General features: G+C 38.8%; 2 protein-coding genes across 2 annotated transcripts; both read left to right on the top strand.

Moving 5' to 3' along the window:
* Window positions 1–688: 688 nt before the first annotated feature.
* On the top strand, window positions 689–1,996 carry LOC112198795 (putative F-box protein At4g17565). Its single transcript, XM_024339901.1, has one exon. The coding sequence runs from the start codon at window positions 689–691 to the stop codon at window positions 1,994–1,996; it is 1,308 nt and encodes a 435-aa protein (XP_024195669.1).
* A 12,098-nt stretch (window positions 1,997–14,094) lies between these two features.
* On the top strand, window positions 14,095–20,148 carry LOC112198794 (probable inactive histone-lysine N-methyltransferase SUVR1). Its single transcript, XM_024339900.2, has 10 exons — window positions 14,095–14,269; window positions 15,243–15,502; window positions 15,745–15,789; window positions 15,978–16,223; window positions 16,396–16,656; window positions 16,831–18,546; window positions 18,647–18,909; window positions 19,536–19,602; window positions 19,726–19,776; window positions 19,867–20,148. The coding sequence occupies exons 2-10, from the start codon at window positions 15,323–15,325 to the stop codon at window positions 19,969–19,971; spliced, it is 2,934 nt and encodes a 977-aa protein (XP_024195668.2). The 5' UTR covers window positions 14,095–14,269; window positions 15,243–15,322; the 3' UTR covers window positions 19,972–20,148.
* Window positions 20,149–26,379: the final 6,231 nt, after the last annotated feature.

Genomic DNA, 26,379 nt, shown 5'->3' with positions numbered 1-26,379 from the left:
TTTTGGGAGGCAATAATATGATTACTGGGGGGCAGTAATATAATTACTGGGGGGCAATAATAGCCGGATTCCGGATTCCAGTCATCGGTCGTCGGATTTCGGTTACCAGTTTCCGGAATCCGGTCATTGGTCGCCGGAATCCAGTCACCGTTCGCCGGAGTCCGGTCACCCGTCGCCGGAGACCGCGCCGGCCACTAGTCACCGGAGCACAGCAAGGTGGAAGGTGACTTCTCTCTCTAAGTGAGAAAGAAGGAGAGGGCAAAAAAGTCTCAAAAAAAAAGAAAAAAGAATTAATTGGGTAAAGGGGAAATAATCCCTTAGAGTGTTTTGGGTAAATATGGGGTTAAAAAACAGTTGGTGGAGCAAGTGGGCCATTTTTAGCCTAAAATCGGGTAAATGATCATTTTCCGAAAAGTTTAATTATAGGGTGAACAAAGTATTTAGTAGGGTGGAAATAGCCTCACCCTTCTTTTTATTATAGTTTGTGCTCCAAAAACCCTGGATCACTACTTGGACTAGAAGTTTGAGACCCGATCGATCTCTTTCCAATCTTATCCTCTTGTAGCCCAAACCCTATATAAAATCTCAACCTAACACTGCATCTGCTATTAATTTGGTGTATGCATGCGTCTTTGTTCTTATCCCCTTAAAAAGCACCCTAGCCTTTCCCCATCATCAAGGTTCAATAATGGATCTCGACTGCACCAGAAAGAGAAGATCGTCACCACCAATTTGGTCTAAGCTTCCACCTGAACTATTAGGGTTCATCACGACAAAGCTTGGTTCGGTAGACACCATTCGCTTTAAAGTCGTTTGCCCTTCTTGGAATCGAGCAGCCAAATCTTACATCTCTTCTCCATGTTACAAAGTCATGGAGCAAACTCCGTTGCTCATGATCCCTAGCCAAGAAAAGAAGGATCTCCATACTCGCCGCTTCTTCAGCCTTGCAGAGAACAATACTTTCACTCTCAAAAACGTGTTTCGAGATTTTCCGGAGGCTTGGTGTGTGGGTTCATCACACGGATGGCTGGTGCTTATGGATGGGACAGGAAAACTGGATCTTTTTAATCCGTTTACTGAAGATAGGATTGAACTCCCATCGCTTTGGACTCTTCCTCACTTTGCCAAAATTAAAACTCACCCCAACTTCTCCGACGAGTCGTTCGCGCGCAATACCAATTTACTGAAGAGCTATATGATGGGAAAAGCTGTCACTTCTTGTAACCCGTCTTGCAACAAGGACTTTGCTGTTGTGATAACTCACAACTTGCGAGGAAGACTTGCATTTTGTAAGCATGGGAACAACAGATGTACATGGACGGACCTAGGAGACGAGTCTGATCATTATAGTGATATTATCTTCCACAATGGCCATTTATATACATTGACATCCGGCGGTTCAGTTGGAGTTTGGGACATGACGAAATCTTTTCCCACCAAAATTTTTGATCTTCACCCTTTTGCAGACCAGTCGGAGATAAACAAAGACTTTCCCTTTGCCAAATTTGAAGTTCAGCATTATTTGGTGGAGTCGTCGGGCGACCTTTTATTTGTTTGGCGATTTATAGTGAAGACTATTGAAGGCGAAACGTTCCCATATAGAACCTTGCACTTTCATATCTTTAGGCTGAGTTCCACTAGTAAAGAGTGGGAGAAAGTGGAATGTTTGCATGACCGGGCTCTGTTTTTGGGTGGCAATCATTCAATGTCAGTATCCTCCCGAGTCTTTCCTGAATGTCAAGAAAACTCGATTTACTTTACAGATGATAATTCTTATGAGATGAATTTAAAGTACATTGCTAATGATAAGGAAGGCGGTCATGATAGAGGAGTATACAATTTCAAAGATAAGGTTGTCGGGCCATTACCAGGTCACCAATTTTTTGATAAGTGGACAATTTATGATCCACTTCCCTTCTGGATTTTTCCCAACCCTTGGCCTTCCACAGTGAGCTACAGTGCAGCATCACCCTCGCTATCAGGGCCACGACCTTGAAAAGGACTCATGCAGTACTCAGATCATCTACAAGTAATTCCTTTCTTGGTAACTTTATATTTGCATATTGGGGTAGAGAAATATTAACAACTTTCTCCAACTAAATTTTCTGAATGGAAAAGGAGGAGCTGGGCAGGAGGGAGAAAAATTAAATGAGAGGTTTTATGTTGTTTGGAATTTGTGTAATCTTTATTCTTATGTTTGAATCTTTGATCGGATAATTCTAACATACTACTCGATTAACGTCGACATTGGGGTTGAGTGGTGATTAAGGTTAGAATCTGCTATGAATATACCCACAGCGCGCAATTGCTCTCTCTTTTATGTCGCCAAGTTGCATTAGTACTTATTAACAAAAGACACAATGATATATCTTTTCATATTCATTCTTGCGATACATCTTCAGTACCTTGTTATGCCCAGATATTGATACACATTCCAAGGGGATGGTTTCATGTGAAGACCTACAAAAGAGGCCCATGAACAACAGGCAAGTTCTCTAGTAGTATCAGTTTAAGCAGCTGAAGTAAGCAGGAAGATTGAACTATCAATTTCACTCAATTAATTAAAATGGAGGAGTACTAGTCAGGGTTTAGTGCCAAACTATTTGAAAACAGTAAATTTACATTACGAAACTGACGTTTTTTCCTTTCCTCTCTCTGTTTTCTCTTTGGAATCTGAAGATGAGTAGTTTCAGACTACTCCCTACAAAATTGAGGTAAGGCTGCAGTTGACTTTGGTTAAATTTCGTAAACCAATATGAAAAGAAATATCCAACCTAATTCGCTAAACTTATTGTCGGATATTAAGTCTTGTTAGATTCAATTAAATCGTGTTATCAATTTTTCACCCTTAGTCTGACTATTTCGTTATCAACTATGAACTGCCCTTGAATACATAGCTACCTTACGAACCTACTCATAAAGCGCTTTTCTTATCTGAAGTGAGAGTTACTGTGTTTATTTGGCCTCTAAACCTGCAGTTAGCGTCTTTTAAGCTACTATATATATCTTGCGTCTAAATCTCCATCTTTTTGTAGACGTACAGGTCAGAGATAAAAGAGTTTTTCGATCCCAAATTTTTATTAAGAATTATTTGGTGAAGCCATCTCGGTGACCACAAGTAGAAGCCTGCACTTTGGTTGAGTTCCACTAGGAAAGTGGGAGAAAGTGGAATATTTGCATGATGGGCTCTGTTTTTGTAGGAAATCATTCAATCATTCATGCTAGCAGCTTTTTCCAATTCCCGAATCATCTCGGAAGATGACTTCATGATTTGATTCCTTCGTTCTACAAATAATCTCTCAAAGATCACAATTGCAAAAATTAATCAATGGCATGGTCATCAAACTTTTGTGAAACAAACTGTTGGTCTAAGATTGTGCATAAACGTTGTTTTATAATTAACAAAGTTCCGAATCAGCAGAAAAAAAAAAAAGATTCCTAACATAAAGAGCATACTAAATAATGAACCTACATTTAGTGTAGTGCGGGGGACACACACAAGTCACAAGAGCAAGAGTATCTCTCATTCAACATTTACCACCACCCACTTCCTCTGTAAATACCTCTCATGCGCGCCTTCCAAAAATTGACATTTTAAGCTCACTACATAACGACGTAATTAAGTTTATTTGACTCAAACCTGATGAATATGAATAGGAATTCAATATCCAGTTAGATAGGAGTCTCAACCCTTATTTCACCAAAAGAAATGAAATGCCTCAAAACCTAAAGGCACGATTCATACAATAGGAGATGATGGAATTGTCTATAGTTGTTGACTTGACCATGTTGAAACCTGCAAACCTGCTGGTTGTCTGTACACTCTGCAATACTGGCCGGTCCTTATCTTCAAGCAGCTTTAATTAAGTAGCTTTGACTGAATAAGTTTCTTCTCCATTTCAAAAATTTTTCCCATCGTCTCGTCTTTTATATATCTTCATTCATCCTCATGCAATCCACACCATCTCCAGAAACAATTGTTTGCCGCAACTTCTAAACATGCTTTTTATCTAGGATTTAGCCCTGAGAAATGGACTATCTCTTAAGCTAGGATAACAAGTTAAGATATCTCCATCTGGTATCTCGAGATCACTAAATGGAGTTGAGATATCTCCATCTGTAAATAGGATGCTTCGGTAAGCTCTTCTTGTTATCTGTCAGTCTTTGCAATTTGGTTCTTAAATTCTCAGCTTTTCTCAGTGACCCATTTCATATATTTTGTTTTAATTCTTCTAATTTTGGTTTCAGAGGGTGCATGCCTTGGATATGGTTAAGCATGAGGGGGCACGAACGCTACCTCCACCGGTCTTATCGGCTCCAGTCTAGAAGCCTCACCTAAGGTGAATATAGTGGGGGCTTCCTCTTGATTATTATCCTCTTTGTGCAACCGCATGAAGAAGCACAACTCTCCCATGCATCGGCATTTTGAATATTCTCGAGTTAGTTTGGTCCGGCTCAACATGGTAATATAGTGGCCTTTGCTTTCCCTCGAGCATTTCACTGACCGATTTCCAGTAGCACCCTAGCTAGACATCCATTATCTTCAAAAGCCTCTAATGTTTTGAGAAAAGAGTTTTTTCAAAGTGAATTATTCCTCTGGTCTTGAACCGTTTTTCTTTTTTACCAGCAGTCACGTACGCTGCTTGCTCTAACAAAGCTTCAGACAGGTCCATTGGTGGGCTCTATGACCTCTTTCGCCCAAACTAATAGACTATGTTACTTGTCGTTAAAATCAATTCGAAAAGCTATGAAAAGTGTGTATACTATCATACTATATGTGTAAGGGTACGTTATTGGAGGTTAAAAACCAATTCTTCATGAAATTGTGTAAGATTAGTTGTCGAAGTCGGAAATTATATGATCAAATGTTTAGGGTCAAATTCGGCTAAATCAAATGTTGATCGAGGCTTGTATGGACTGTGTACCAAATCACTAACTGTGTCTAGCTTTTGCATTCCCGCAAGGTATGTTATTATATATGCTACTGGATTAATTGGTGTCGAGTGGCATTAATGTTAAAAAATCAAGGTTAGAAATTACCAACAACTTGATCGAGTACTAAGCCAAGATTGAATGACATGATGCCGAGGATGATGGTTACATGTGAAGTCCTTCACAAAATAAGCCCATGAGAGGCAAGCTCTCGAATAGCAGGAAGATTAAACATCAATTTCCTGATGGTTTCACTGGACATGCATTTTTTTGTCTATTGTTGGGAAATAGTTGGTGATGATATTTTTTTACCCATGGAATTATGCCATCTACTTTCAATTCTGGGTTGATTGTTTTGATTCCTAAAGTTGATCATGCAGATTCTATCACACAGTTCCCTCCTATTGCTCTGACCAACTTTGTTTTCAAGATCATTAATCCAAAGATTCTGGCTCTTAGGCTTGCTTCCATTGCGGCTCGAATTATTTCCCCACAACAACATGCTTTTGTTCCTGGCCGTCATATTTCAGACTGCATTTTGATGACTTCAGAGTGCTTTAATCTGTTGGATTCTAAGTGTCATGGAGGTAATGTAGCAATTAAGGTGGACATCACTAAGGCTTTTGATACACTCTCTTGGGGTTTTCTTCTTCATGTGCTTCACGCCTTTGGATTTCATCAAAAAAATTTGCATTGGGTGCATGCTCTCCTTCGGTCTGCTAAGCTTTCTCTTTCAATCAATGGGAGGTCAGTGGGGTACTTTTCTTGTGGTCGAGGGGTGAGGCAAGGTGACCTGCTATCTCCTTTACTTTTTTGTTTGGCTGAGGAGGTTCTTAGCTGAGGTATCTCAGACCTTGTCAATTCGGGACGGTTACATCTAATTTCTTCTCCTAGAGGCACTATAGCTCCTTCCCATGTTTTGTTTGCCGATGATGTAATTATTTTTTGCCGAGGTGACAGACGCAATCTTGCAAGGATTATGCATTTCTTTGATGATTATGGTTTTGTATCAGGACAGATAATATATTAATCTGGCAAAATCACAAGTATTTCTCAGCAAGCACCTTCATTATCAACGACACTTTATTGCCACTGACTTGGGCATTTCTCTTGGTTCAGCCCCGTTTACCTATTTGGGAGTCCCTATTTTTCATGGCAAGCCACGGGTGTCTTATTTCCAATCAATCGTGGATAAAGTGCGGTTGAAATTTTCAAGTTGGATGGGTTCATTTTTATCTATGGCTGGTTGGGTTTAGTTGATTAAATATGTGGTTTACAGTATGTTTGTATATAGTTTTCAGGTGTATGAATGACCAGTTTCTTTACTTCGACAAGTGGAAGTTTGGTGTCGCAACTTTCTTTGGTCAGGGTCAATTGACAAACGTGGAGCCCCTCGATCTGGTAGCTTGGAAATCTTGTTGCTCTCCAGTTGAGGAAGGAGGATTGGGCCTCAAGCAACTTATCGTTTTGAATCGTTCTCTTCTTCTAAAACGCGGTTGGGAAGTATTTTCATCTAGCTCAACATGTTGCTCTTTTATTCGTGCGAGATTTTGGAGGAATGGTGCTCTTCGTACTTCATATATGCCCTCCTCAATTTGGCCTGGTGTACGTAAGTATTGGCCTGTAATTATTGATAAGGCACGGTGGCTTATTGGATCGGGTTCAAAGGTGTCTTTTTGGAAGAATAATTTCATGGGAAAGCCTTTGATTGATTTCTTTGGTGCTATTGATAATGGGGTGGATGGCCTTAATGAGTCTGTGGCTAGTTTCATTAATCACGGTGCCTGGGAGCTACCTCATCAATTACTTCAAATTCACTATCCTGCATTGTGTGAGTTGATTAGTAAGGTTCCTATTGCTACTGATCCTACACTTGATGATACATTGATATGGTCACCATCTTCTTCAGGTGAGCTTATTGCTAAATTAGCGTTTCAATTTTTACGCCAACCACTTCCTTCAATGGATTGGGGTAAATGCATTTGGTCGAAGTACATTATGCCTCGTATATCATTGTTGACATGGAAGGTGTTAAGGGGTAGGGTGCTTACTGATGATTTTTTTTGTAGAAAAGAGGAGTCTTTTTGGCTTCTCGTTGTGGTCTTTGCTCTCTTACTTTGGAATCTCTAGATCACATATTTCTTCATTGCCCATTTGCATATGGCATCTGGAACCACATGATTAACCAGTTTGAGTTGGGTGTTTTGCCGCTCAATCTTAGGTGTGCTTCATTTGGGCATCTCTATTGGTTTTAGTCCACAATTAAAAGATTTATGGTTAATGGCTTGTTTTAACACAGTTTTATGGTTTATTTGGCATGCTAGAAACAAAGCAAAATATGATAGCTAGGTTTTTCAAGTGGATTTGATTTGTCGAATGATCTCAGGACACATTCAGTATGCTAGTCGACTTGCCCACGGCAACATGCATAACACCATACATGATCTCCAGATATTGAAGCGGTTTGGTGTCCAATGCAAGCCTCGCTGTGCTCCTAGGATAATTGAAGTCAATTGGCATCCACCACCTTATGGGTGGATTAAAATTAACTTTGATGGTGCTTGGAAGCATGGTTCTAATGTGGGGGGATATGGTGTGGTTTTTTGAGATTACAAGGGTCATGTTCTTGGTACTTTCTCTGCTAATCTTGAAATTCCTAGCTCAGTTGCAGCGGAAGTGATGGCGGTCATCAAGGCCATTAAACTAGCTTGGGTTAGAGACTGGAAGCATATTTGGTTGGAAGTGGATTCCTCTCTTATCCTTGACTTTCTTTGCAGTCCTCATTTAGTTCCTTGGATGTTTCGCATTGAATGGCGCAATTGTTTGTATCGTATTTCTCAAATGAATTTCCGCTCATCTCACATATTTCGAGAAGGTAATCAAGTTGCTGATGCATTAGCAAACTTTGGTGCTGATTCTACAAGCTTGATTTGGTGGGACTCTGCTCCACCCTTTATACTTGCACATTGTAATAGAGACCACTTGGGTCTTCTGAACTTTCATTTTCGTTAGTTTCATGTTTCCTTTTTCTGATTTATTTGAGAGGTTTTTGTTTTACTCCCCCTCCTTTGTACTCTGTTTTCCTTTTCTTAATTTAAGAGGATAGGGAAGGATCTCTTCCTCACCTATCCAATCCTTAAAAAAAAAAAATCAATTTCACTCAATTGATTTAGATTCACTTATTATCACACAGGTTATCAGATTAGTGCCATATTATGCGAGTTACGTAATATTTTGCTTCTCTAAAAAAGCTCAAAATTTCTCACACTACTCTGTCCCTATTGCAACACGTACTACTATGGGGTTACTTTGCACATTGATTATTATGCAGAATAAGTAACAAGTCGTGCCATATTTGTATGGCATAGGAAGTAAGAAGTCAATAAAAACAAGAATACATGTAAAGAGAATAGCAGTGCAAACCCTAGCGTTGAGAACAGAGAGCGGCGGTGACTTCCGATGGCTCTAGCAGTAGTGTCGCCTTGTCGCTAGCCTGTGGGTGTGCGTCAGTGGTCGGCGCTGGCAAGGTCCTGAGTGCAGTAAGGCTTTTGCTCGGTCACTTGGAGAGCTAGGCACAGAGTGCAAACGGGTCGCGGCGTTGGGTTTGTGTTTTCCGGATTGGGATCTGGCACACCTTAGCTTGCCGGAGTGTGCTAAAGTTCAGCGGGGGTAACAAGATTGAGGCAGGTCGAGCCAACTCTGGTGAAGAGGTTCTATCGACTTGGCCGAGGCTTATTTCGCTGGTTTCAGGTGGACTAACTTTCTATCAGGTTCGGCGATCTCTGTCGGATTTGATGTTACAGTGGACAGGTCGGCCACCGGAGGGGCAGAATCGATGGATGGCGACAGAAGCAATTGGGCCAACGCGGGCTAGGACTGTTGCCCTCCTTGCTTGGGGTTGGGCCTAGGTCTTTGGGCCTTGGCTCAATCTTGGGCTGATGAGGTAGGGGAACTAGCTAAGCAAGAATTGATTTGGGCTCGAGCCTATAGGCTTGGGCTTAGGTCAAGGTAATTTGGGCCCTAATATTTTATTAGGGTATTGAGCTTGTGTAAGGTTGGATTAACTTCTATGAGTCTTCTATGACATTTCTAGTGTCTTGCTTGTACCACAATTGCATGATTGGCAAGTGGGGACTAGTTGAATGATTTTTTTTCGTAGAATTCTTGTATAGGCTCGCTTAAATGTGAGCATCCAAGAGATTTTAATGATCTGCTCTAGCTTAGATAGTTGAGTTCGGATTTTCTTGCCAAGTTTTGCTTATGTAAGTTATGGTAAACTCTAACCTATTAGTTGTTGATCTAATGAATTCAACTTCAAAAAAAAAAAAAAAATAGTGCCATATTTGTGTGTTATTTTGTTTATGTTGGTAAATTTCATATTGCACATATGTCTCACTAGGTTCAAATCTTGTTATCATCTTGTGTTTATCGAAATTTGTCACGTTTAATGTGACAAGTTTGTTAGACTTGAAAACATATTGTACCTCTATTGACCTTGACTCGTAAGGGACAAGAATCCAAACCCTAGTGGATGAAGCATGATCGATCATGAGACAGTTTTTCTTTTTATAACTTTTATACCAATGGGGCTTTTCAGGACATCAACAACACTTTTAATTAAACATCTACAACCAAGCGGCAGAGGCATCCTTGGTTAGCCTTGGATCTTGTTCGACCAAGCAAAGACGATGGCTTGGCCTCTTTAACGAGGAGCACAGCGCTGCGGGTGTTGTTGCTCAGTATCGATTTGGCTGAGCAGCGACGGATTTCGCTGATCTGGGTTGGCTCTCGGTTGATTTGGGTGGATCCCGGAGTGATTGATTTCGGGTATTTTTGGTGGTTAGAGTCGAAGGAAGAGGGTCATCTTCCTTTTTCCTTCTTCTTCTTCTTTCCAGTTAATTGGTAAGGGAGAGGCGCAGCGTACGGCTAGTGCAATCGACTGGCGGTTGGCATAGTGTTGCTGAGAGTTAGGTCTCGACTGTAGGTGGCGATCTTGGGTAAATCTGGAACCAGGCAGTGCATGATGTTGTGGAAGGGACGCCCGCCGGAAGTCCGGCGGGCGGCAACAGCATGGCAAGAGACAGCCTATGTTCCTGCTAGGGTTGTTTGTGTGTGGGTTTATGCCTTTGGGCCTAGACTCACATACGGACTACTTGGGCCTACTTCATGGGCTTTCAAGGAGGGTGTCTTGCCAGTTGCCACCCTCATTGATCACTTAGTGATGGGAGTGGGCTTGGCCTAAGAGGTGGACACTCTTGGGCATTTGGGCCAGTATATGGTCCAGGACCAATCGTTTTCAGATTAAGACTGCTATGGGAGTTGGTAATTATCTTGAATAAGATTGGCAGTTTTTCAAGCGGCTTATGGATAAGGAATTGCTCCTATTTGTTTGCTAGAAAGTGATTCTCTGTTGGTATCGCAATTGTGCTCCTGGCTAATGGGAATGCTAGTAAATGATTTTTTGCCTTAGAAGACACGGAGTTGTTCTTTGTTTATGGGTTCGCTTTACAAAGCGAGCTCAAATTGACTTGTAATGAGTTTACATTGCTTAGATAGGAGCTTGGTTGTTATCCCGCCATTTTTCTGTCTTTTAATTGTATGTTAGACTCTGGCTTGTTGACTGGTAATCTAATGCAATGAACGTTTATTTTAAAAAAAAATAAAAAAAATGGGGCTTCTCCAATAGAACCACTTGCAAAGGTGTACTTAAGGATTATATTATTGGTAAAGCTGTCACTTCTTCTAACCCGTCCTGCAACAAGAACTTTGCTGTTGTGATTTGCACAGCAAGAAAGGAATACTTGCATTTTGGAAGCATGGGGACAACACATGGACCGACATAGGAGATGAGTCGAAAGAATACTGCCGTGATATTATGTTCCATTATAATGACCATTTATATGCATTGGCACTCGACGGTTCAGTTGGAGTTTGGGACTTGATGAAATCTTTTCCAACAAAGACTTTAAATCTTCAGCCTTTTGTAGGCCAGTCGGAGATAAAAAAAAATTCCTGTCCTAAATTTTCTGTCCAGAATTATTTGGTGGAGTCATCAGGTTGCCTTTTGTTTGTTCAGCGATTTATATTGGAGAAAGGCAAAGCTACTTGTCCCTATAGTAGTACCCTGCACTTCCATATCTGTAAATGTACCTATAGAACCTTACACTTTCATATCTGTAGGTTGAGTTCCAGTAGCAAAGAGTGGGAGAAAGTGGAATCTTTGCATGATCGAGCTTTGTTTTTGGGTAATAATCATTCAGTGTTGGTGTCTACCAGCGACTTTCATGAATGCCAAGAAAACTCAATTTACTTCACAGATGATAATTACTTTGACATGCGTTTGAAATACTATCTTGATGATGAACATAATTATGGGGATCATGATCTTGGATATACAACTTAAAAGATAATTTTGAAAAGTTACAACTTAAAAGATAATGTCGTCAAGCCAATGCCATCTTACCAATTCAGTAAGTAGACGATTGATGATCTACTACTCTTCTGGATTGTTCCTAATCCTTGGCCTTCTGTGGTGAGCTATGGTGCACCATCATCGTCCTCCCTAATCCCTATCATGACATCAAGCTTGAAAAGACTCTTGGTTAACTCGATCATCTACAAGTAATTATTTTCTTGGCTACTTTGCATTTGCATGCTTTTGCGTATTTAGGTAGAGATATGCTAGCAACTTTTTTTAACCAATTTTTTTTTATTCATCTCGTAAGATAACTTAATGATTTGACAACTTAATATTTTCTTCTGGATCAGATGGCAGATGCGCTTGTTAGTATTGGTTTGTCATGGTCAGGCTTGATTTGGTGGAATGAGGCTCCTCCTTTTCTTCTGGATCTTTGTCGACGAGACTCACTTGGTCTTCCGAATTTCCGGTTTACAACTTATCGCTTTTCATCTGTTAGACTAGAGGTTAGAACCTCTTTAGTTTTTCTGTTTTTTGTTTGCTTGGGGCATGGGCGTTGTCCTCCCTTCTTCTGTTTGTAGCATCTTTTAATAGATCAGGTTGGGAGGCTCTGTTCTCTCCAATCATATTTTAGCCAAAACAAAAAAAACTTAGTATTTTCTTTCGCAACAATATATTTTCTGAGTAACAATATTTAACCATACTAAATCGTACTAGTATAGAATGTTGTCAAAGTTACAAGTAAAATGTGTCCATGACAAGTAGCTTTGTTTGCCAGTTAGGGGCTCCGCAAAAATAGGAGCGATCTAGGGTTTGGAAAAAACAGAGGAGGCAGTGTTGCTTTTCCGGCTGCGCCTTCCCGTCGACGACGGCTTCCAGCCTCATCGATGTGTGTTAGGTGCAGCCGGATGGGCGAGGTTTCGATCGGAGGCAAGAGGTAATCAAGCTTGGGGGCTGCAACAGGGGACTGTTTCTTTCTCGCTGATGTTGGCAATGGCGGATCGGTGCTCCACTGCAGATCCGTTGTGGTTTGGCGCTGGGAAGGGATTGCATGGTCAATCTGGGCTTCAACTCCTGGATCCGACCACAAGGTCGCCTTCCTCTTGGTGGCGGGCGGCAACGGAATTTTTGGGCAGCGAGGTGTGGTTATCTCGGCATGGTTGCAAGGCATAATGGCATCGGGGCTTGGTTGGGGCAGTGTTGGGTTGGAGAGTTTTGCCGGAATCTGGGTTTATAATGGAGGGAGACATCAGAGCTGGAGGTGCTGGGCAAGGATGCGAGAAGTTCCACGATCTCAGGGTCTGGATTGGTGCGATGGGAGGCTAACGCTGAACTCTGGTGAAGCCTAGTTCGGTGGCGCTGGGGTTGAGATTTGGCAATTCTCTCCATGGTGGAATTATCCTTGGCTTGGATGGCAAAATATGGGGGTCAAGATTCACAACCTCAATCCCAACTTTACGGTGGTGGTTTCTGGGAAGCTAGAGTCAATGTTGTGGAGATTGAAAGTCAATTGTGGCAGCTTATGTTATTTTTTAGGGTTTTATTTTTTAGTTTGTGGTTAGGCTTAATAAGTCCCTCCTCTTTTGAGCGAGGGTTTGGGTGTTTTAGTGTAGGGTCGATGCCATTGTTCTGGTGTCATGGTTTGGTCTTTTGTCGGTGTTTTTTGGTTATCAACGTGATGGTGAATCACCCTTACACGTGGTCTGGCAGTTTTGGGTCGCGGTGGCCGAACGGGTGAAAACAATTCATCTTAATGTTGGTGGCTAGGTTGTATCGGTGCAGGTTTGGTTGTTACTCATTGTAGCTCGCGGGTATGAGCGTAAAATTTGGTTAGGGGTTGGGCCTTTTTGGCTCATGGAAGTCACTCATGTTGACGGTCTCGTAACTACGGATCTAATGCTATGTAATCTGTTTGGTTATTAATGGAATTTTCTTCTTCTAAAAAAAAAAATCTGTCCATGACTATTTGACTCTATAGCTCATTTGAGCGCAGTGAGACTGACTTTCATACTTTCTATTTTATATTAAGAAGTATGGAATCATCATGTCGTTCTTATATTTGACCCTAAAAAAAATTATTTAGACCTTGTTTGTTTCGCGAAGAAGAGGTTTATGAATGGTGAGAATTTTAACTTTCATTCAGGAAAACAGTAAACAAATTAGACTTCATCTCGCAATCAAATCAAAATCTTAGAGAAAATTTTTGCTTTTATATATAGAAACCTGGTGCATTTAGTTAGTAGTTTCACGTATATTTTTTTTTCGTACATTAATCACTCATTCCCTATTAGTGTCATAACTTGCCCCAATGCCTGAATCACTTTGTATGATGATCGTATAAACTGAACGAGACTCAAAACCCAAGGAAAAATTGAGAAGGCAAAAGGTTTAACTGCCTTGCTAACCACGTCAATTGCGTCAGCTATCAGTCAAATCATTTGTCCTTTTCCCTCTAAAACAATTGATTTCTTATTTCCTTATCTATGCTTAACAAAAAACGAAGAGAACCCAAAAGAAAAACAAGACCTTTCCTCGTATAAGCATATTCATATCGAATTTTGAATTTCACACACTCAAACCCTCCTCCCCATTTCCAGTAATGGTCCTAACCCCATGGCCCTGGGCATACCACAATTGGCACATAACCAGACCAGGAAAGACAGAGAGTCTTTCTTTCTTTTTCAGCTTTAGTAATGAGAAAAATTGAATGAAGAAAAAAATAAATGAAGTAAACTCAGAAATGTAATAAAAATATCATCTCTTTTTACAGCTCCAACCCTTTTCCGCACAAAGAAGACGAAAGGCCAAGAGAAGAAGAGACTAGTTACACTAGTATATAAACAAACATACTTTAGAGAGAGCTCTATATCTATATCCTCCTCTTTCTCTGTCTTGAAGTTCTTGAAGGTGTTCTGCAAGGTATTGTTTATCTAATGTAGCTGTTCATTCACTTACTTTCTCTGTTCCTATGTCTTTAAAGGATTAGACAAACAAAAACAGGGCAAAAGAACTGGCTTTTGTTATTTCTTTGTGGGAAATGTCATATGGGTAGTTTTTGGTTTTGCTTAGCTCTCCAAAGAATGAGTTTGTGGGAATTGTTACTGTTTTTCTAAAGGTTTCATCTTGTTTTGTCAACCAAAAGAAACAAGTTTCAATCTTTTTAATTTTGTGACATGAAAAGACCAAGATCTCTTTGTTGGTTATTTCCTCTGCTGAATATGATTAGAACTGCGCTTCTTTTTCTTCTTTTTTTTTCTGGGGAGGTGGGTTTCAAGTTTCAGTTTAACTTTGGTTCTGCACATCTCTGATCCTCTTAGCATATCTCATGCATCCAGGGTTTTAACAGCAAAAAGTGAAAGAAGAGGCTTCTTTCAGTATTCTATTTGTCTTGGTGTTCATAAAGTTTGGTACTTTGCGATTTTAATTATGTACTTTAGACATTGGCTGTTGGGATGTGTATGAGTCCAATCTTTGGCCTCGTTTCGTATTAATTTTCTTGGTCAGTTGTTGATTTTCCTTACCATTTTGGGATTTTCCCCTGTTTTGTAAACGTTCAATATTATCTGCGTCTTCGAGCAATTGCGGCCAAAATACAGCAAAAGTTTCTGTATGGGATTTCCAAATTTGAATGTAATATTTTGTTGTCAATGTCATGTAGGACTAACATGATGTCCTAAGCAAAAGATCATTATTTTTTAGGTTAGTCAATGTCATTGATGTCCTAAACAATTTACAAAGCTGGAGGACTATATATATTTTGCTTGTGGAACATGTTATTGTTTGTAAATTGTTACCTGCTTCCTTAGTTGGCAGTTAACCAACAATGACATAGGCATTTTGAACCCCTATGTTAATTTAAATTTCTCACTTGATTTGCATTATTCTTGATTAGGTTCCTTTTGAGGATTTGCTGCAGACAGTGAAGGGAAGAGGCAAATCGTTATATTGAAGTATAGGACAAGTTTGAATCAGATGAAGCCAAGAGATCGCAAAACTATAAATGCCTGTAGTGCAATGAAGAGATTTGGCATTACACCTGCCAAAACAAAGACAGCACTTAAGACACTTCTGAAATTGTATGAAAATAACTGGGAGCTTATCGAAGATGAGCATTACAAAGTACTTTTTGATGTTTTGATGCCAGAGGAACAGGTATACCACTATACCTTTTCATTATAGTGTTATTCTATATGTTTGGTTTGGTTTATGGAAATGTTATTTCATCAGGATTTTGTTTAACTATGTTTATTCTAGTATAATCATAGAAGAGAATTATGAGAATGTCAGTCTTATTGTTTTGTACGTGTTTTTCATTTCTTGCTTGTTGTGACGGTTATTATGTACCCTCATTCCTTGTCCTGTTTTGCATGACTAATATGGCGTTTTTTAAACAGAGAGTGGAACCCAAGGGAAAAGAAACTTTGATCCTTGAATCAGAGGTGAATATCTTTTACTCTATTTATTAGATGCTATTCCTGGTATATCTGTTCACTACTATTTCAAATTATGGTCTTGGTGTTCATGTCCTGCTCTTATCTACCATGGCACAAGAGATTTTTGGAATGATAGTCTGTTTTTCAATCTAGTAAACTTTAAATTTTTAATATTACATGATATTTCATACCAGGGAATGACAACTTCTCACAAAAAAGTTCCACCACATGTCAAAACTGAAGTTTCTGAACTTCCAATCAAGACATTATTCACAGGACAAGAGGAAAAACATGCATCATCACTCTCCAAATCTTCCTTGGATTCAAATCCATCAAGAAGAGCACATCAGAATGATGGTGATTCTGGTGCATCTCAGCCATTACTGAGAAGAGCCCGCCTATTTAGCTGCCGAGAAGAAGCTTTCATCCGTGAATCAAAGGTGATGATCCTTTGCTGTACATTACTATATTTCTGTTTACTGTGATTTCAAATTATGGTCATGGTGTTCTATGTCCTGCTCTTAGGAGTGGAGATCTGCAGGACTTGTAAGTTTGTTGAATTTCATTTGAATGCTTATAATAAATGTCTTATTAGTTCATGTTTCTCTATAGCGGGAATTGAAATCAAAGAACAAAGAAGCTCCACCAGATAATAATACTGAAGTTTTTGAACTTCCAACTAAGAGATTATACACAAGACAAAAGAAAAAACAGGCATTGTCCCTATCCAAATCATGCATGGAAATACCTCCATCAAGAAAGGCACATCAGAGTGATGATGATCTGTTTACAGATTCTGAAGAAGCTCAACCATTATTGAAAAGACCCCGCCTAAGAGACCAGGAAGGAGAAGCTATGATCTGCGACTCAAAGGTGATGATTGTTTGCTTGTAGATTCTATTCCTTGTATTTCTGTTTACAATACGATGGTGTTTCATGGCATGCTCGCACCTTCCAAGTAGAGGAGATATGTGAGAATCATACATTTGTTAAATTTCAATTGCATGCTTAATTTAATGTTCACTATTACATGTATTTTTGTACCAGGGAGTGATTTATAATAACATCAAAAGTCCATCAAATGGTAAAACTGAAGTTGTTGAAGTTCCAACCAATAGATACACAAGACAACGAAAAAAGAAGGCATCCTCTCTCCCCAAATCTTGCATGGAAACAAGTCTCTCAACAATGGCACATCAGAATGATGGTGGTCTGTTTTATGATTCTGAAGAATCTGAAGAAACTCCACTAATATCTAGAAGAAATCAGGGGAGACACCAGAAAAAGAACGTTTTGGTTTCTGGGAACAAATTGGTTTCTGGCATTCCACCACCAGCCAAAAGTCCCATTGTGATATGTCTAGATAGTTCTTCAGATAGTGATGTTTGTAATGTTGATGAAGAAAGATTAGAGGCACTGGATGAGGAACCATTGACTGTGGACAACATAGCTTGTGTTTCAGATATGTCACACCACCAGCCGAAGGGCATTTTGGTTTCTGGGAATAAATTGGATTCTGGCATTCCACCACCAGCCAAAAGTCCCATTGTGATATGTGTAGAGAATTCTTCAGATAGTGATGTTTGTAATGTTGATAAAGAAAGATTGGAGGCACTGGATGTGGAACCATTGACTGTGGACAACATAGCTTGTGTTTCAGATATGTCACAGATGGATGATGATGAAGACAGGTTGGAGTTGCTGAAAGTAGAACCATTGATTGTGGACAGCAGAGGTTGTGTTTTAGATTCGTCACAGGTTGATGTTGCATCATCGCTTTCAAAGGGAGAAGTGAATATTTCTCTGACTTGTAACTCTTTTCCACAGTCTGATATTCATTTTCCATGTATGGAAGTGGTGGAAGAGAGAGGCATTAAATCGTATTGCAATCAAGAATGCTCTTTGGCTATAGGAACTGATTCAATTACTGATGAAAATGCAAGGTTCAGAGAGGTGCCCCAGCTACAAAACTCGAAGTCACAAGATGTTCTTGCCATAAAAGATGATTATCAAGGAAGTAATTGCAGTGCTCTAGGATTTCCTACTGAAGTATTTGTATTTCAGAATCTTATCAAGATTGTACCCCATATACCCAGACACATAGATCCTTGTAGATTTGGATGTCTTCACAGTTTAATCGGTTTTCCAATTAAGGATATTGAGAATTTTTTTGGTAAAAGTGGAAAAAGATTAAGGGTTCTCCCAGGCCTGCAATTCTCTAGGTTACATAAGGTGGAGGCTGCTGAGAATTCAGAAGTTGTAAAGTTATTTGTTTATGTAGATAACATAACTAGAGGTGAAGAAAATTTGAAAATTCCCTTGGAAGGTGGAAGAAATGCTGAAGATCTGTCGACATTCTTTTACATGCCTCAGAATGTAGTTTATAAAAATGCCCATGTGAATTTTGCACTTCATTGTACCTCTAACCAGGCTTGGTGTTCACGTTGTTTCGGGAATTGTCTGGCATCACCGGTACCATGTGCCTGTGCTATGCAAACTGCGGGTGGGTTTGCATACGCACCAGATGGATCGGTCAAGGATACTTTTATGGAAGAATGTTTGTCAGTGATCCAGGAACGTAAACAACACCAGTACTTCTATTGTAAAAAGTGCCCTCTTGAAAGTTTTAGGAAGAAAAAGAGTTCTTGCCCATGCAAAGGCCATTTATTACAGAAATTTGTAAAGGAATGTTGGTCTAAATGTGGATGCAACAAGAACTGTGGGAACCGGATTATTCAACAAGGCATTTCTGTCAAGCTGCAGGTTAGTGTTTTCTATATGTATTTCAGTGTTTGAAATTATTTCATAGCTCCATGAGGTTCTTTAAAGGCTAAAAGCTTTGGAGGGGTTATTTATGTTTCAGGTGTTTTTGACACCCGAAGGGAAAGGGTGGGGTCTTCGAACACTGGAGGACTTGCCGAGAGGGGCTTTTGTTTGTGAGTATGTTGGAGAGATACTAACAATCACAGAACTATATGAGCGAAATATGCAAAGTGCTGGTAAGAGGCATTCATACACAGTGCTACTAGATGCAAACTGGCATTCAAAGGGTGTCTTGAAAGATGAAGAGGCACTTTGCTTAGACGCTACAGTTTATGGAAATGTTGCAAGGTTTATCAACCACAGGTGTAAAATTCATAATCTCATATTTCTTCTCTCCCTTGTCCACCAGAGGCTTAACTCCTAGTTATTAGTATGATATTTTCAAGTTGAAGTTAAATTAAAGAGGTTTATATTCTATTCTATAAACTTTGAGGTTATTGTTATGCTGTATTCTTTTATATTTTCACTCAAATTGAGTCTCAGGGTCTTAGCCTCTAGTAGGTCCATCACAAGCATCTGTGATTTTTTTGGATTTGTCTGCTAATTTTTAGTTTCTGAAGTGAATCAATGAATTGTGAATACTTGTGGGGGCATATGCAGCTTATGAATTCATCTGACACTCGGAATATCCAATATTGTTAATTTAGGATCAGTCTTTAGATTAGTTGCAAACTTAAGAATTATATTATTCTTCATTACGTGAAATCTGTAGTTATGGAAATTCAACCTTTAGCTAGAAACAATAACTACAAGAAATAGAAATTTTCTGTCTGTCATGAGTTTTTCTTTCCTTCCCTTTTTGAGAGCATTTAAGCAGAAACCTTGTCTATTTTGTTGTCTTCAGTATTTTCTCCTTAAGTATCTCTTTTTTTTTTTTTTTTTGCCTAGAAGTTCTGCTAAATGTCAACTAATACTTTTTATTGGCCCAGATGCTCTGATGCTACCTTGGTTCAGATCCCTGTTGAAGTGGAGACTCCTGACCATCACTATTATCATGTATGATTTTCTGAGCCTCCTCTTCTGTAATCCTTTTGCTTTTCTCAGTTTTTCGTACATTTGTACAAGTATAATAGTTATGCTGTTACTCAGTTCTTCTATGTTTCTTATAACATTTTGCAGGTTGCCCTTTTCACAACAAGGAATGTTGCTGCTATGGAAGAGCTTACTTGGGTAAGAGGGATTTACCAAAACATTGTAATTTTGATACCAGTGTTTATTTGGCATCTTTTTCTCCAACTTTCAATGTTTCTGCTGTTGCAGGACTATGGCATTGACTTTGATGACCATGATCATCCTGTGAAGCCATTTCCTTGTCTTTGTGGAAGCCAATTCTGTCGTGGCAGTGACTTCAAAGTTCAAGCATGATGTCTTCTTAAGAACATCTTCTAGTTGATTAGGTTTTATATTAATTAGTGCTTTCATAGGCCAAAGAGATTATGGTTCTTTAGGCATTTGACTTGAAATTTTAATGCCTTTAACCCTAAGCATGTGTTTTGAGAGAAGACAGATTTTGTCCGAAGTATATTCTGTGGGGATTTCTTCTGAAAGATTTCTCTCTGTTTTTTTTTTTTTTTTTCGGTTAAGAAAAGATTTCTCTCATTTGGTTCTGATTGTTTTTTGTTGTTTTTTTTTCTTTTCTTTTATAAAAAAGAGGATCAAAGGGTTTCACTCCTGCCCCCATGGTGACTCCTGCCCCCATTCTAATTGTTGAACATGAATGGGTTACTGAAAACAAAATTTTCACAATTAAATTCAACTTGATACGATTAATCTATATGAGTAAAGCAGCTTTCTGGTAAAGTTTTAGTGTCCCTTGATCACAATAATCAGCTTTGCGTGAACATCATAAACATCTATATTGTGGATTTATTTGCCAGTCCTAGTCTTTTGGGTGAACCACTGTGTTCTGAAAACTTGTGAGTGCATATCTCTTCTTTCAGCAGTTAAAAGATATTTTTTGCTTAAAAGTATATTTTAGTATGTATAATTTTGCTATGGTTTATATTTTCTATGGCCATAAATTAGTTACATACAGAATATGGTGAAGAGGGTTTCATAATTATGACTTCATGGAGAATATGGTGAACAAATTATTATTTTGTTGAATGGGTTTCATAATATGACTTCATGCAGAAAATGGTGAAGAAATTACTATTACGTCGTTGTGACAAACCTATATTCAAGTCATTATTTTCGTTTTATAACATAAAATAACTTGAAGAATGAGCCACGTAGGCAAAGTTAACGGCAGATTGGATGGAAGTACCATATGGAGAAACGGAGCAATAGTTCCGGTACCATCAGGGTAGTTTTGAAAGTGTAGGTACCAAAATGTGCATTAGACCATAATCCAGGTACCATATGAGGATTTTTGCCCTTTTGTAGGCATGTCTTCCAGAACTAGGGGTTCACGTTTCCTTGTGTTTGAACCCAAAATTAACATTTTTCCTGACGAAGGTGACTCGATGAGATCAGGGCCAATATCTGTGGCCCAAGCCTATATTTTTCCAACAAGTTCGAAATATATTGTTTAAAGGCTAAATAAAGCCTACTTGGAGATTAAGCAATCTCATAGCGAACCGTGATATTCCTTGATTTACTATTAATTATCAAATATTTGATCATTAAAGATTGTTTGTTTGCTTAGAGATTGTGCACAAGAAGGGTGGAGGTTGACTTGCAAGTTGTATTCATGGCTTGGATTACATGGGCCATGCAAGCTATACACTCATATGGCAATTAATATGGTGGACATGGACCAATTCAGTAAGCAGGATTCAATTATCCTCCTCTGTTCTATATATGGAAGTAATTATGGCCTCCCATGCAATTAAGGTGGACGTGGAACAAGGTGCAGATATATGCAAGGAAGCAAGGTGCCCCACATAGATGTCAAACAAGGGATCTCAGTGCATTAAGTGTGCCATAAGCTACGGAATGCTTGTGAAGGCAATCTGTGCGCATCCAAGAGGATTACGTCTAGGACTCCAAGAGGCAATTAATTTTGCCTATATTCTAGCTACGTCACAGAGGCAATCTCTTATCGCCTACGATAATATCATAACTATTAAGAGTTTTGATTTGACTCAAGGCCAATAACCGTGGCCTAAAATATAGTATTGCACTCCTATTAGGAAAGTGAATCTGCAGCAGCCTATATATAGAGGCTAAAGACGATAAAAAAAAAAAAAAAACAACTCTTCAATCAATCAATCTCTCAGATTATCAAAGCCTCTCCGGAGCAAACCTACCTTTAACCTAGTTGAAAACCAGTGAAGTAAGGGTAACGCCCTCGCAACCCAGCGAAGCTAAAGTCACGCTTTAGCAAAACCCATGCTTTCTCCTACTTCTTGGTGATTGCTCTGCTTAACCTACAATGTTAAGTATCGACTCGTTGACGCAAGAGATCACACCACAAGCCCTTATCCATAAGGCAAGAAGTCCTTTTCCGAAAGGCAGAGAAAAGAACCTTGTGACGGGGTTGGTGCTCTCCTCGTCCACATCGTTTGATCAAGAAGTCAGGTCAAGGGACTCCCCGACGACTGCACCCCACGGTGCTGGCACGCCTGCGCACTCAAAAGAGACTGTTTGCAACCATACTGGTTTTTGGAGCCAAACACTTTGAACTCGAATTAATACAAGTCGAAAACTCTAAATAAAACAGAATAAATCATTATAGTCAAAGTTGCTAAGGTTTTACATCTAGCCATGCAGTCTTACAAATTCCAAAACAGTCACTGCTGTTTCGAAATGGACGCATAGTTAGTTGCCAATCCTAGTATTTTGGGTGAACCACTGAGTTATGAAAACTTGTGAGAGCATATCTCTTCTTTCAGCATTTAAAGATATTTTTGCTTAAAAGTAAATTTAGATATGATTTATATTTTATATAGCTATAAATTAGTTACATACAGAATATGGTGAAAAGGGTTTCATAATTATGACTTCATGCAGAATATGGTGAAGAAATTACTATTACGTCGTTGTGACAAAACCTATATCCAAGTCATCATTTTCGTTTTATAAAATAAAATAACTTCTTCTTTTTTTATCAGATAAACAACTCAAATATCCATAACACTAAGATAGAAGATCATAAAAAAAACTTGCATTCCTTTGAACTAACATCAAGACAATACAAAATAGTATAGATAAACAGACAATAGTGTGGAATCACTAGGGCAACAGAAAAACAAGTCGATTTGACCGCTTGGCCTTTGCTGTCAGGCCTGAGACCACATTTTTGCAGGCATGTCTTCCAGAACTAGGGGTTCACGTTTCCTTGAATTCAAATTACTGCAGGCCGAAAACTCTCTGCTCGTTCAAAAAAGAGAAGCCTAAGGGTAGCAAGGTGAGGAAGTTAAAGGATTCACCTGCTGGGCGTTCACATGTCTCCCAGTTAGAAAAATAAAAAATTTCCACTTCTCCTCCCCACAAAGGCATCAAGTTGAAAGAACCACAAATTTTTACTTCTTCTCTCCCACAAGGGCACCAAGTTAGAAGAGCAAAAAATTTCCACTTCTCCTCCCCACAAGGGCACCAATTTGAAAGAACCAAAGATTTCGGCTTCTCCTCTCCACAAGTATGTCTAGGCGGTAGAACCAAAGATCGCCACTTATCCTGCCCATGGAGCTGCGGTGCCCTCTAAAAATTACGTTCTTCGTTCTTTTCTGAAGTTCTTCCCGTTCTGATTAACAACTCTGACTTTGGTTAGGATGGTAGTGATGAAGAAACTTTGAAGTCACTCTTAACCTACAATGTTGATGCTAGAAACCTTGCACATGAGGACTCTGATGAACATAGAGGTACCACTATTGTGGCATTGATTGGTGTTGACAACATTCATCTCGCGGGTGATGGGCGAGCTTGTACTGTTAAAATAGGTTCAATTGTCGGTGGGAGGGAAATAAAAGTGAGGAATATTAGTGAGATAGTCATTGCTACTTATGCTGGGAGTGTTAAATTATGCATGAATATGGCATCTTGTGCTAAACAGATCATTAAGGGTTGGTAAATTTTCAGCTTATGACTAAATGTCAAGGGTGAAGAGAGGTTTATAAAAATGAGGGTAAAATAGAAGGAACAACATCCGGGTCGAAGGTTTCCTGTTGAAATGATGTTCTATGGCTGGCATAAGGGTAAGAAGAAGATACTTCTCATCAGAAATGAATCTGTTAAGTTGTTTGAGGGTTTGAATACTTGTGTTTCTACTGGTAATGCTTCAGAAGAGCAAAAAACCTATATAATCAGTGCTTAAGGCATGTTATTACGATTAGTGTCATTACCAAAAACCTCCGGTAATACCTCGAGAGTGAAATTTTCATAATGATTTTTTTGAGATGGTTGCATCCGGTTTTCTAGAACAAGGAAACGTTTGGCTTACAATTTTCTAGTGAGCTTGATATGACTCTCTTGATATGACTCATGAATGTTTCATTGACTATATGTTACTATGACTTATGTGCCGGTTGCTAAAAAAAAAAATAGTCGATTCATGTTAGTTTGTTGCTTGACCTAAATAATAAAGATTGAAAAAAAAAATTCTTTAAGAAGCATACTAAATGTGTTGTTCTTAAAAACATTGCTTACTAAAACTTTCAGATAACTATTTCTTTAAGAAATGGTCCATACTCCATATGACTAAAGGAATGTATCGTTTTTAAACATACTGATACTGACCTACTAATTAATTGGTTTATCAAAAATGCAATCACATAACTAAGCGTGGCTGACTAGAATCACGCCAAAGATATTCATCAACATAAATGTTCACCTTAACATATTCACATATTCTGAGATCAGTGCGAAATTGCTAATCTTTTCCTGAAGAAAATAAGTGTTGCTTCAAACAAATTTAACTTTCTAACTTGCTAGTTCATCACCCAAGAAAAAAAGTAGCATGCCATGTGAAACTCGTCAGATGCATATATCACAGTAAATTAAACAGTTGAGCATCTCAGTTTAAAGCTGATACATGATCAAAGATGATTGATACAACAATAGGACTTGGATCACTTCAAGGTTGGTGACTTTTATGAAGACATGCTAATCAAAACGTCAAAATCATATTTTGGGTATCCCAAAGAAAATAATCTGAAATCACTTCAAGTACATTCTAAGTTTTACTAGATGTTTCAATAATTTCATAACTTTGAGAAAGAAAAAAAAACTGTTAGGACTGCCACCCACAAACCATGAGCAACTCAAATCTAGGATGACAAAAAACAAAACTCAATGATATCAGAAGGCTAACCTCAATTGCATCCACCTGAGAACGGTAAAGATGGTATCCATCCATGGGAAGAACTACAGCCACATCTGGAGGCGTAACTTGGGAATCCAATGATGAAGCTTTCTGAAGCCATAACTTGTTTACGTGCTGTACTACTTCAGATGCAAGAGTACTCTTTCCAGCTCCAGGAGGACTAGCCAAACCCACAATATGCCTACACAGTACCTCAGCCAAATGGATAACTTTGAAGAGTAACAAGCCCAATTGATAATAAATACATATTCAAATGGAGTTGTTGTCAACTTTCCAATAATGTCAAGCTACCCTCATAAACTAATATTTATTACTTTTCTAATAGTGCACCAGCAAGACCAAAGATTGCAAAAAAATGAGAAGAGCTCTAATAACAATCACTCTGTTTTTTTCTGTGAGATTTTTTTTTTCTTCCTTTATTGCTAAACAGCAAGAAAGCAAGACTTGCACACATATATCAATACAAGCATAGGAATTGAAATGCAGCAAAATCACCGCAAGCACAACCACACAAGCATTTACTAAACACTTGGTGTGCAGAGGACAAGCCATAAGTTTACAACACATGAATGCACACTTTGGTGAACAATCTTCTACTTATGTCAGACCATTGCAGCCAGGTGGAGTAGTAGAATCTGGAAAGTGGAGTAAGGAATATGTCAGAACAAGTTATAACAAATTTGAAGGTAGAAGCAAGCAGAAAATTCTAATACACTAGTTACAGTGAAATGTGATTAAGATATCGAATCAATACTCGCTAAATTCCTTTTATCCTCAGCAGTCAGCCACGCCTCTGGAAATATTACACAGATGGTCGCAATCCTCAACATTTTACATACAAAATTTTTAATATTCAGGACTCTAATTGTATAAATAGCTTAGTATATATATTGGGAAAATAGAAAAGATTAAACATGGTTACACGTTTACTTAATTAGAATGGAAAATATTCATGAATCGGAGACAAGTGGAATGGAAGAAGAAAGGAATCGATATTGATTCCGGATGATTGATTCCTAAACCCATCTCCCCCCTTCGTAATCAAATTCCTAAGTATTCAGGAATCGATTCTTGATAAGGAGGTGGGACCTACATCTATTCCGATTCCTTCATGTGTTAGTAAACGTATGAATTCTTTTACCCGGAATAATTCCGATTCCTTTATGTGTTAGTAAACTCATGAATATTTTTAGCCCATAATCATTCCCTCCCATTCCAAGTAAGTAAACGTGCCCTGAATGTAATGTTACTCGATTCCTCTTTCCCAGAAAACACACAGAAGAAAAGAGTAATTGAGAAAGTATAAACTTTATACATATGGATGATGCATTATTTAGGCTTGTATTGTGTGTGTTATGTTGTTGGGTATATGGTATAAAATATTCATATTCAATAAATTAAATCAACCAACTAAATATACTAATAACATAATATAACCATATATAATATAAAGGAGAAGAGAATTAAAGAGGTTAGCCTGTAAGGACTAGAAAGGCACGTCATTCACT

The sequence above is a fragment of the Rosa chinensis genome, chromosome 4 (genome assembly GCF_002994745.2).
Source record: "Rosa chinensis cultivar Old Blush chromosome 4, RchiOBHm-V2, whole genome shotgun sequence".
Lineage (NCBI taxonomy): Eukaryota > Viridiplantae > Streptophyta > Magnoliopsida > Rosales > Rosaceae > Rosa > Rosa chinensis.
Note: the sequence above shows the minus strand (reverse complement) of the source record. Positions and strands in the feature narration are given on the sequence as shown.

Bases quoted from the DNA above. Each gene is read 5' to 3' on its own strand.
- LOC112198794 (XM_024339900.2), top strand. From the start codon at position 15,323: ATGAAGCCAAGAGATCGCAAAACTATAAATGCCTGTAGTGCAATGAAG. The intron at 15,790-15,977 runs GTGAATATCTTT...ATTTCATACCAG, and splicing joins CTTTGATCCTTGAATCAGAG to GGAATGACAACTTCTCACAA. The intron at 18,547-18,646 runs GTTAGTGTTTTC...TTTATGTTTCAG, and splicing joins GCATTTCTGTCAAGCTGCAG to GTGTTTTTGACACCCGAAGG.
- LOC112198795 (XM_024339901.1), top strand. From the start codon at position 689: ATGGATCTCGACTGCACCAGAAAGAGAAGATCGTCACCACCAATTTGG.